Source organism: Rhododendron vialii, chromosome 3a (genome assembly GCF_030253575.1).
Source record: "Rhododendron vialii isolate Sample 1 chromosome 3a, ASM3025357v1".
Taxonomy (NCBI): domain Eukaryota; kingdom Viridiplantae; phylum Streptophyta; class Magnoliopsida; order Ericales; family Ericaceae; genus Rhododendron; species Rhododendron vialii.
Window position 1 is genome coordinate 22491668 of NC_080559.1, and position 10956 is coordinate 22502623.

The 10956-nt window shown below is 37.0% G+C and overlaps 1 protein-coding gene across 1 annotated transcript; it reads left to right on the forward strand.

The window, feature by feature from the left end:
* Positions 1 to 320: 320 nt before the first annotated feature.
* Positions 321 to 4636, forward strand: LOC131320477 (uncharacterized). The gene is made up of 5 exons (XM_058351196.1): positions 321 to 902; positions 990 to 1271; positions 1536 to 1854; positions 2747 to 2875; positions 3841 to 4636. Exons 1-5 carry the CDS (start codon positions 492 to 494, stop codon positions 3969 to 3971), a joined length of 1272 nt encoding a protein of 423 aa, XP_058207179.1. The 5' UTR covers positions 321 to 491; the 3' UTR covers positions 3972 to 4636.
* Positions 4637 to 10956: the final 6320 nt, after the last annotated feature.

Here is a 10956-nt window from a genome sequence, read left to right on the forward strand (position 1 = left end):
AAAAGAGTTGTAATAAATACTTGGAGAACGGAAATGAGACTCAGGTGAAATTAGGAGAACCATTTCTATAAATTTTCCATTAAAAATTGAAGCACTTAATTTGACGCAAGACGTAGTGTGTTCAAACGCACGACCTTTCATCAGCTACTGTTTTCTTGTTTAAACTATCTGCATCAAAGTTAACTTTCATGAGGTTTGTTTCTGTTGTTGAGAAATCAGTTATCAGTATTCTCAGAATAAAACCATATCCTACAAACCATGTTCCATTTTATAAACAAAGTTTAAACCTTAAATAATACTGTAGTACTACTAAAGCACGCAGTCCTCAACATTCTACACTCCCCTCCTCTCTCCTCTGTCTCTCTCCCCCGCTCTCTCACTACCCTCGTCTTATCCTCTCCCTTGCTTCTGTTGGGGCCCCCTATGCCTTTCAGATAGACCAAACACAACTAATTTGATTTCATTATTAAATCCTCCCCAACCAGCAACAAATGCTCATCACGGCCGTCAAACACCACAACCCCCCCCCCCCCCCGCGCCTGTCTCTCTCTCTCTCTCTCCCCGACTTCTTTCAATTTTGGGTTGTTTCACTCATGACTGGCGCCATGAACAACAGAGATTTTTGGCTTCCGTCGGAGTTCCTTACCGCCGACGACATGCTCATGGGCAAAGAAAACTTAAACAAAAACAACATTGCTTTCGCGACCAATTTTGGCTTCCCCACTGACTTTCCGTACGAGTTTGGCTCGTCTCTGCTCAGTTCCCCCGTTGAGTCGGTTGTGGGCTCAACCGAGACGGAGAGCAACGAGGATGACCTACTCACCGGGTTGGCCCGCCGGTTCGCTCGTTCCTCCCTCAACGAGAAAGCCCTCAAAATCACTTCTGCTCAGCAAAATCTGGAGGTATATATGTTTTTTTTCTTCTTGTTCGCTTTGGTATGTATCGATTTCGTCAAAATGGGTCCTGATTTTGCATCCGTGTTGACTCAGAAATCGTGGGCCGTTTCCGGTTCGCCGCAGTCGACTCTGAGCGCGGTCGGAAGCTGGTCCGTCAGCCCGACGCCATTGGGTGGGAACAACGACGGTTGGGATTTGATGTATGCGGCGGCGGCGGCGGCGGGACAGCTGGCAAGGCTGAAGATGAATGGCGAAGGCCTCTCCCCCACTCAGATTCTCACTCCCATCCAACACCCTTCTCACCCTGTGAGAAACCCCAACACCGCATTCTATGCAAATCAGTCCAACTCTCATACCCTCTCACATCCAAATCACGTGAGCCTCTCTGTCCCTTTTTCCTCTGATGACACATTTTTCCTGATATTTGTATCTATTTTTTAGTGTGTGTGTGGGGTAATGAAAGGTGTCAGAGGACATTCTTGTTGGCAACGAGAATCGTATCTGACACCTTAGGAAGAGCAAACTCCAAAATCTCAGGCCAAGACTATTTGGCCAACCCTTTGGAGTTGATGTTTGTATCTATTGTTGTCCCCTTTGTGATCTTTTTAATGGAATTTGTTATCTTTTCTTGTTTGACAGCTTGGGAATTTGAGAAAGGAGGAAGTGCTGAAACAACAGTGGTCTTGTATTTGGGGAAGGCAAATCCCGTCAAAGCAACAAGGGTTCCAGAGTAGTAGTGGGGGGTATGAAAGGCAAGTGGGTTTGTCTGAATCTCCATGGCTTCCCGTGCAAGTCCAGAGGCAGAACCACCCAAGTCAGCGGCGGCAGTGCGGTGGGTCGGGGATGAGAGCGGTTTTCCTCGGCGGATCTGGAGGGAAGAGGGAGTGCGCTGGTACTGGTGTGTTTTTACCTCGTAGATATGGAAGCAACAACCCTTCAGAGTGTCGGAAGAAGCCAGGTATATGAAAGGGTTCTACATGTAGACAAGTGTTGTGGATGTTTCTTGGTTTATTTGTTTTTTCTTAAATTTTGGAAGTTTGTTTCCTTTTGAGTCCATTATTACTAGTTTGGTTTTCGTGTTTGTTTGGTTGCCGAGAAAAACAGAGGATAGTGATTAGTGAGGCTGCTTTTGGAACTCGTTGAAATTCGGAGAAAAGAGAAGTAAAAGAAAATAGTTGTACTACATTCAGAAGGAAAATGGGTGAAAAATGATACGAAATATTTCACTGTGCCGTGAAACTTCACTTGGATTTGCTCTCTCTTAGAATCTCAAAGTTCGATTCACGCAGGTTGGCTCCGGACACTTCCTGTATTACCGAAAAAACAAACATCGGAAAGGATTTTTTCTTAAAACTTTCCTTAGTTTTCGCACAGGAAGGAAAATAAGATTTTTAATTTTTTTGCTCTCTTCTTATTTTTTGAGGATACAATTCTCACGAAACGTCCTAATGACCAATAATTTTGCATCTTGTATTCTCCGGGTATCTTTTTTTAAAAATGGAAATGGATTTGAAACATCACCCATTCCCCCTGTAAAGTCGAGGTGTGTACTCTGTTTAGATTATTAACCAAATGCACTAAGGAAAGCATTTTCATCCTCCTTTGAAAGATTTTCTTTGGATCCCAATTTTGACTAGGAAAAAGTAGCCCGATTCTCCCAGCCCGAGACTTTGTTTTCCTAGATGTAGGGTATAACTAGTCGCTCTCAATCGTAATCACAAGATCATGGATGATTACATTTACTCGATGGATATCTGCCAAAAGCAATTTTGATGTTGATGTGGTTTAAACTGTCAATTTGAACATGTCCTCTCTGTTTCGATCAACTTTTTCTTTATTTATGTACGCAGGCTGTTCAGCTGCCCTACTCCCAGCTAGGGTTGTCCAGGCTCTGAACAATAGTAATTTTGACAACATGGCTTCGCAGTCCCAGGCCCAGGCCCAACCCCAATTTAACAATGCTTTCGGCCCGGAATACGGTATTCCAATATGAATTTGCTCGCACTGCACTCGCATCTTCGATTCTTCATACACGCATGGATGTAGACGCACGCGTATTGTACCACTACATCATAGATTGCACTTCAGTGTTAACTTACTGTTGTTTTTATTGCATCAACAATCTTTTAATTTATCAATCATTATACCTCCACACCCAAATACACACCCATTTACACATTTCCACTCACAATAAGGGTGGAGCCTGCATACACTACACTCAGTATATGTGGGCCCCATCTCTATTGTGAGTGGGGGTGTGTAAATGGATGTGTAAGTGGGCGTGGAGTTAGAATTTTCGTTAATCTATACTATAGTAGATTTTAGTTGCTGCGTCGTTCCAATTGGTTAGCGCTCCAAATTGCAAGCCGAAATCATTGAGATGTTCTTAAAATTTTCTAGCTTAGCGTGTCAAACCATTAGCTTTATCTGCTATCATTGTTTTTTGCGCCCCCCCCCCCACCCCCCCCAAATCACGATTTGGCTCGACTTTAGTAGGTCCAAAGAATGAGTGTGTGCAGCTACAAGCGTCGCGCAATACATTTTTATTGGTGATTGTTGGGCCTGTGAGACCATCCTAATGTCATACTATGCCTTTCCAATAAAATCAAAATTAAAGGGGAATTAAATACTACTACTACTACTCAAGGCCCTTTATTGGTAAGGGGAACAAACTCTGGAGGGAAGAAAAACATTCCCTTTGCTGACAGTACTCCAGTATATATTGTTTTTCGGTCTTGCTATTGTTAGCCCACTGGGCCGACGATAAACACACTAAAAGACAAGAAAAACACGTATTTCTGTGCACTTTTTACATCTTTTAATATACATTCTCACATCTATTATCGTCAGCCCAATGGGCTGATTTTAGAATTTTCCATTGATTTTTGACAGTGTGTGTGGTTTTTGATACTCGTAATGATAATACTGAGTTTTTGATTTGCAGATAATTTGATCATGAGAAATGCGATGTTGAATCAGCAGAGGTGGAGTATAATAAGGCCAGAACTAGGGGGAATGAGGAGGAGGAGGAGGAGTCACGATTTGTGCCTTCTCCCCCAGGAGTGGACGTATTAATTTAATTCCACTCTCCTCCAATCGTTTCGAAATTCTCATTTGACAGTGTTGGAAAAAGAAAAAAGAAGCAGCAGCAGATCTAGAGTAAGTTAGAAAGAAAGAAAGAAAGGTAAAAGGGTAGTACTAGTAAGTAGTACAAGGATGTGATAGTGATGTTGTTTGGTTTCTTTATTGTTAGGCCAAGAAATTACTACTCCACTACTGTAGTAGGAGTAGAGTATATTACTGTATGTTGTGTAGTGTATGGAGTAGACTGGTAGTGGTAGTTAGGGGAAGAAGTCAAAAAAACTACTAATAAGAGATCCAAGTGGGTTTTAATTTGGAGATTGCAGGTTTTTGTAGGCTGGAAAGGAACAACAAGAGGTAGTAAAGTGGGGTAACCTGTGGGGAAGGTTGGTTTCTGGTCCTAGTCTATCTATCTCTGCTACTAATAAATAAAATAGGAGTACTAAATAAGTCTGGTTTGGGTATTTGGGTTCTGTGTTATCGTTAGTCCTCTCCATGTATTTCCCCATTTGCAAGCAAATAATTCCTGCTACTATGTTTTACTGTTGAAACTCTCTCTCTCTCGGCCCCGGTGGTTTGTTTTTGGTAGTTTCCCTTTTCCATCGTATGTTGGTAAAACTTGAGGGTGTTGTCAAATTGTAAAGGGCAAATTATTCAAATGGTCCCTATAGTTTGGTCTTTGTGTCACTTTGGTCCCTTTAATTTTAATTGGCTCGATTTTAATCCTATAGTTTTGATTTTGTGCCAATTAAGTACAATCACTAACTTCCATTTCCTCCTACTAACGGAACCAATTGTGCAAATTGCACTTGACCCCTTGTGATTTGCACTTGGTATAAATTTCCCCTTATTCATTTAGAAACTTCAACATAACCTATAGTGATTTTGCATATTAAAGTGAATCGTTACATGCGTTAATGACAATTTATTTATTCTACTTTTGTTAGTTTTGAGTCAAATATTTCTTTAATTATTTATTCGTTTTGGCCAGAGGAACGCAAAATGTAAAAAGTTGTATTTGACTTCTCTAAGTCGCTAAGTACAGATATAAACCAACATATATTCGGAAAGTTTTGTCGTGTCTCAATCCCAGTGTCGGAAATTACTCTTGCATCTCGTTGTCAACTTTTTCTGAAACCACCATATCAAAAGCTCACAAAACCATGAAGTGGTGCAAACAAAAAATTATATACTATAATTTATCAGAACAAAAAATTGGATTAAATTTCAAACTATCAACATTCATTTTTTGTTCTGATTAATTTTTCTTAACCCAATTTTTTTAGGTTATTAATAGTCTTAACAAGAGGAATGAAAAAAAGTAAAAAATTATGTCCAAAATTCTAAGAAAAGTTCACTTACCAAAAAAATAATACAATACAGACATAAATATGTATGTATTTATAAACTATAGTATATAGTTCTTTGTTAGCACCACTTCATGGTTTTGTGAGCTTTGGATATGGTGGTTTCGGAAGAAGTTGACAACGAGATGCAAGAGTAATTTCCGACACTGGGATTGAGACACGACAAAACTTTCCGAATATATGTTGGTTTATATTTGTACTTAGCGACTTAGAGAAGTCAAATATTACTTTTTACATTTTGCGTTCCTCTAGTCAAGACAAATAAATAATTCAAGAAATATTTGACTCAAAACTAACAAAAGTAGAATAAATAAATTGTTATTAACGAATGTAACGATTCACTTTAATATACAAAATCACTATAGGTTATGTTGAAGTTTCTAAATGAATAAGGGGAAATTTATACCAAGTGCAAATCACAGGGGGTCAAGTGCAATTTGCACAATTGGTTCCGTTAGTAGGAGGAAATGGAAGTTAGTGATTGTACTTAATTGGCACAAAATCAAAACTATAGGATTAAAATCGAGCCAATTAAAACTATAGGGACCAAAGTGACACAAAGACCAAAGTACAGGGACCATTTGAGTAATTTTCCCAATTGTAAATGAAAGTAGTAGTAATTTTCACATTTTTTCTTTGGAATTCATCTTCCCTCCTGAAATGGGACCATCATGTAGCAGTTTATTATATACTTGGACCCTTTTTTGATAATCCAAGCTGTTAATTAGCATAGTAATATTTGTCTTGTCAGAAAGAATTCCTTGCTTTTATTCAAATGATGGGAATACGGGTACTTCCTCAAAAATTACTTCATCAAAAATTTTAATTTGGTAAAAATAAGTAATCTGACCCATTTTTTTATTGTATTATATTAGTGTTCCGAACAATAGGTTAATTACAAATGTTCGATCAACTTGCATTTTCACAACGGATTTACTGCATAACTTTTTTTGTTTAATGTCAATGAATGAACTTCTGTTTTGGTGCTTATGTTTATTTATGTTCATCTGGATAATTACTTTCATTTCTAAAATAAAATTAACCAACAAGTAGTAAATACTTGTAGAATAGAAGAAGAACAAGTGTTCTTTTATCCTCTATATATATATAAATAGGGAAGGAGGGGTGCAAGAATATTAGCAATTGAGGATAATGATTGAAAAAAAATAAGATAATGATTAGAATTTAAAATTTTAAAACAAACGGATTTTAAGAAATACTCCTTCCGTCTTGATTTATTGGTCTGTCTTACAAAATTGTTTATATGTTCTAATTTATAATATTTTTTATACTTAATATGAATTTTATTTAATAAATTTCAATTAGATTTAAAATATGATATTTTTAAAATTATGTAAAATATTATAGACTGTGATATATAAATAATTTTTTAAAAAACATATATGTCAAAATTGAATAAACAAATTGAAACGGAGGGAGTAATACTGTATGGAAAGTTAAGAACCGTAGATAAAGAAGACTTTAGGTGGGGGTTACTTCGGGGCGAAGGAAAACAGAGAGAGGGGGACGTGTGGCGTACGGGGTTGGATTAATGGGGTGTGGGCCACCGGATTGCGACGTCTTCTTGGGTCGCTATCCAGCACAATTGTTTGGCCAGGTCTTTCAAATTTCCCGCTTCTTTTTTTGAATGTACTCCGATCAAAAGGTGGTACTACTACTAGTAGAGTAGGAGAGAGAATGGGACCCTTCAAAAAAAATAAAAATAAACATAGGAGTAAGAATGGAAAGAGACATTTCCAATAGGAGGTTTTGATGCGGTGCTGTGGGACTGGTGAAGTTTTTGAATTGGTCAAGCACAATGGTTCTCGAACCAGTCTACTAGCACAGCAAATTTGTGCATAGATTTATATATGGGGCCCACTACAGATTCTACACAAGTTATCCGAGCTGTTCATTATGTTTAAAATATTTTTTCAAGAGCCTCCGCGAAAAATCAGCTTAATCCGATATCTATAAATGCTTGATTTAATCATCTAACTTTTCATTCAAGTTTTTAGAGAATGAAAAGTTGGAGATGCTCTTATCTTGTTAGTCTTTTTATTTTTATTTTTTAAAATTTTTTTTACTGTAATTTTTATGACTAACGTCAATTTAGTTGGTACTCCAATATGAGGAGTATAATTTTGAACGCATTTAACCGGGCTCTGAGGGCGTGACACATGTCAAGAATTATCGCTCGGCAGGAAGAATGGTTGGTGGCAACTGGCAAGTCCATGTTGGTCTATGGCATCGAGCCTAGGGAAGTTTATCACCCCCCACGATGTAGCTCCCTCTCTTGGGCCGGGTTGATTTCAGTTCCATAGCTAGCATGCAGCATGATCACTTACACCTGACCCACTACAGGAAAACAACCTTCAACTACCCAGGCCACATTCCAAGTCCATGATCACCGTGGGAGGTAATGTATACACGTCTGCGTGGCCCATATAAATAAATATCTTGGTTGTGAACTTTAGAAGATACGCACTCTGTTACATTCTATTACAAGGCTTTCACTTATCATCGCGGCTAGGGTCCATTTTAATATAGAGCTTTCAAATATCATCGTTACTAGGGCCGGTTTTGAGATTTTCGGGGCTTAAAACGAACTTTATGAGAGAAAAAATATATTCATATGGGGAAGAAAAAAAGAGACCCCCAAGACTTGAATCATGTACATTTTGGATAGAGAAACCAAACTTTTCCACCACGCTAGCTAGCTTATTTGTTAGTATATAAGTGCTATATTAAATATATATATTACATATTTGATTATACCTATCTGGGGCCCTAATATTGATCCAAATTAATTCAGAGGCTTAAGTCCGCTGCCATGTTCGCCTTGGCTCAGAGCCGGCCCTATTGCCACTACTGACTTGATTGTCAAAGGGTTCACGACTGGAAATTAAACCCCAGTCATTGGGCTTATTTTGCAGGAACCCATTAAACAAGGAACTCGGAGTGCCCATCCATTTCCTAGCATCAACAGTACACATACATGTTTTAAATGTGTTCTTTTTTGAAGAATGAAGGAAATTACCGGTTGGAATTATCACTATGAATTCGTGCATAAGTTTGAAGAAGTAAGGCCCCGTTCTAGAACTTGAATAAATTCTTATTTTTTATTCAATAATAAAGCTTGTTCCACAAAATAAGAAATAAGTACTTATTTTTTGGTTAAGGCAACTTTAAGCTCAAAAATCATGTGTTTACGCAAATAATTTTCCTATCAATATGGATCTTATTTGATAGATCTCATTGAGATTTTTAATACGGTGCAAAAAAAATTGAAAAATTATTTTTCATTTACGTTATTTTTGAGTTTAAAAATGTGAAATAAGCAGCTTATTTGAGTTTTCTGGAACAACCCTTCTTATTTTTCTTTGAAAAGTTTCAAAATAAATACTTATTTTTTAAGAAGATTTCTGAAACGGAGCCTAAGACGGATTGAGGGGAGCTTGACCATCTTTGATAGTAGCTGTGAATTAAGCTGTGTTGTTGGGACTAGTGAAGTTTTTTTCACTTTAGTAGTGGTAGGAGTAAAAAGCAAAAACAGTACTGGTGGTTCTCTCTTCTCCCTGGAAGCGGGGGCTCCGCTGTGCCTCATGGCACAGCACCCTCTGCCCACACCCCAAACACCCCCAAACGGTACCGTTTGGGATTAAAAAAAACTCTTAAGTTTTTAATTTGCAATTTTAAAGAGCAGAAACGTGATTATGAGAGTCTTAGAGATAAAATTTAATTATGCCTCTTTAGAATAATATGATCAGAATAATAAGATCTTCACACTGGTTCAAACTGATTGAAAATTGGAACAGTATTTTTTTAACCATATTTTTTAATATATAAACGGTCTAAAAAATTAAGTGCTCTAATTTTTAATTTATTGAACAAGTGCGAAAATCTTATTATTCTGATTATATTATTCTAAAAAGACATAATTAACTTTTGTCTTTAAGGCTCTAATAATCACGTTTTTGCTCCACAAGATCCTAAATAAAGAGCAGATGCTTAATTATGAGAGTTCTAGAGACAAAAGTTAATTACGATCCTTTAGAATTATATGTTCAGAATAATAAGATCTTGGCACTTGTTCAAACAGATTAAAAATTGGAGCAATTAATTTTTTAATTTTTTAAACCGTTTATATATTAAAAAGGAAAAATCTAAAATCAGCCCATTGAGCTGACAATAAGAAGTGTGAATGTGTATTAAAAAGTGTAAAAAAAAAAATAGAAATAAATGTTTTCTTTATTCTCTTGTGTGCTTATTGTAGTGGGTTGACAATAGAAAGACCGTATTAAAAAATATGGTTAAAAAATTTACTGCTCCAATTTTCAATCAGTTTGAATCAGTGTGAAGATCTTATTATTCTGATCATATTATTCTAAAGAGGCATAATTAAATTTTATCTCTAAAGCTCTCATAATCACGTTTCTGCTTTTTAGGATTGCAAATTGAAAAATTAAGATTTTATTTAATCCCAAACGGGAGGTGTTTGGGGGCGTGGGTAGGGGGTGCTGGGGGTGCTGTGCCATGAGGCACAGCAGAGCCCCCGCTTCCTGATCACTCTTCTTGAAAAATTGTTGGGCTCACAAAATTTAATTTTATTAGTCCTTTGGTCAATTTGATTTGTATTTCTGGTTCTCCTTAATTTGACGAGTCTGAAAATTTTGTTCATGGGATTAGAATGTACAGGCTTTTGGGCCCTACTTGTTTGATCAGAGGCCGAAAATATAGTGTTGTGGGCTTAGTTCTGGGCTGCCGCTGGTTCGCATTACACCAGTGAGCCTTTAAAATCTTATAATGGACCTTAAGTCTGATTACCCTTCTGATTTTAGCTTTTGGAAAATGAAAAGCCGAAAAGCAAGCAGTCTCCCAAATCCCCCCTAAATGTATTGGACGTTTCCTTTGTTTTCCCCATTCGGACACGGGGATTAAGTATGTCCCCTTGCCCGGACACAAAACTTACACGTTTTAAGTCGGTTTAACACTTAATTTTTTAGGCTATCTTACATAGACCTTGGAGTCCTAGAGTTTGAGATTTATGAATATTTCGGGTGGCCCAGCCTCAATGGAGGCCTAAAGTGAAATATTAATGCAAGGTAAATTAAGTATTAATATAAAGAAATTTAATCTAAATTTCTATATATTTGTTATATGTAAAAATAATATATCTTGCCTTTTGAGATGAAAATTTATTACTCACAAGTACCTAATTCCTATTGTCTACATAGAAATGTGAAACAATAATCAATGGCATGAATAGATAGGCTCTGAAAAAAAGGTGTGTGGATATGGAAGACACTTTGTAAAGGTCTTTTTATGTGAATGATACTTTTTAAATCAATGGAAGTTGTTCTAAAAGAAATAATAATTTGCATTATACTGATACAGGCGTGAAAATCGAGGCCTCAAAATTAGAGGTTTTGTAAGGTCTCATCTTTCAAAGTGAATCAATCATCTCTCACTTCTCGCACATTGGATACATTTTAATTCCATGTTTAGGCCGAACCACACAAATCAATGTATCTTTTTTGTTGCGTGCTTGTTGGTTTGTTGTTATCTACGATTTTCATAACAAAATGTAAGGATAAAAAACACAAATAAAA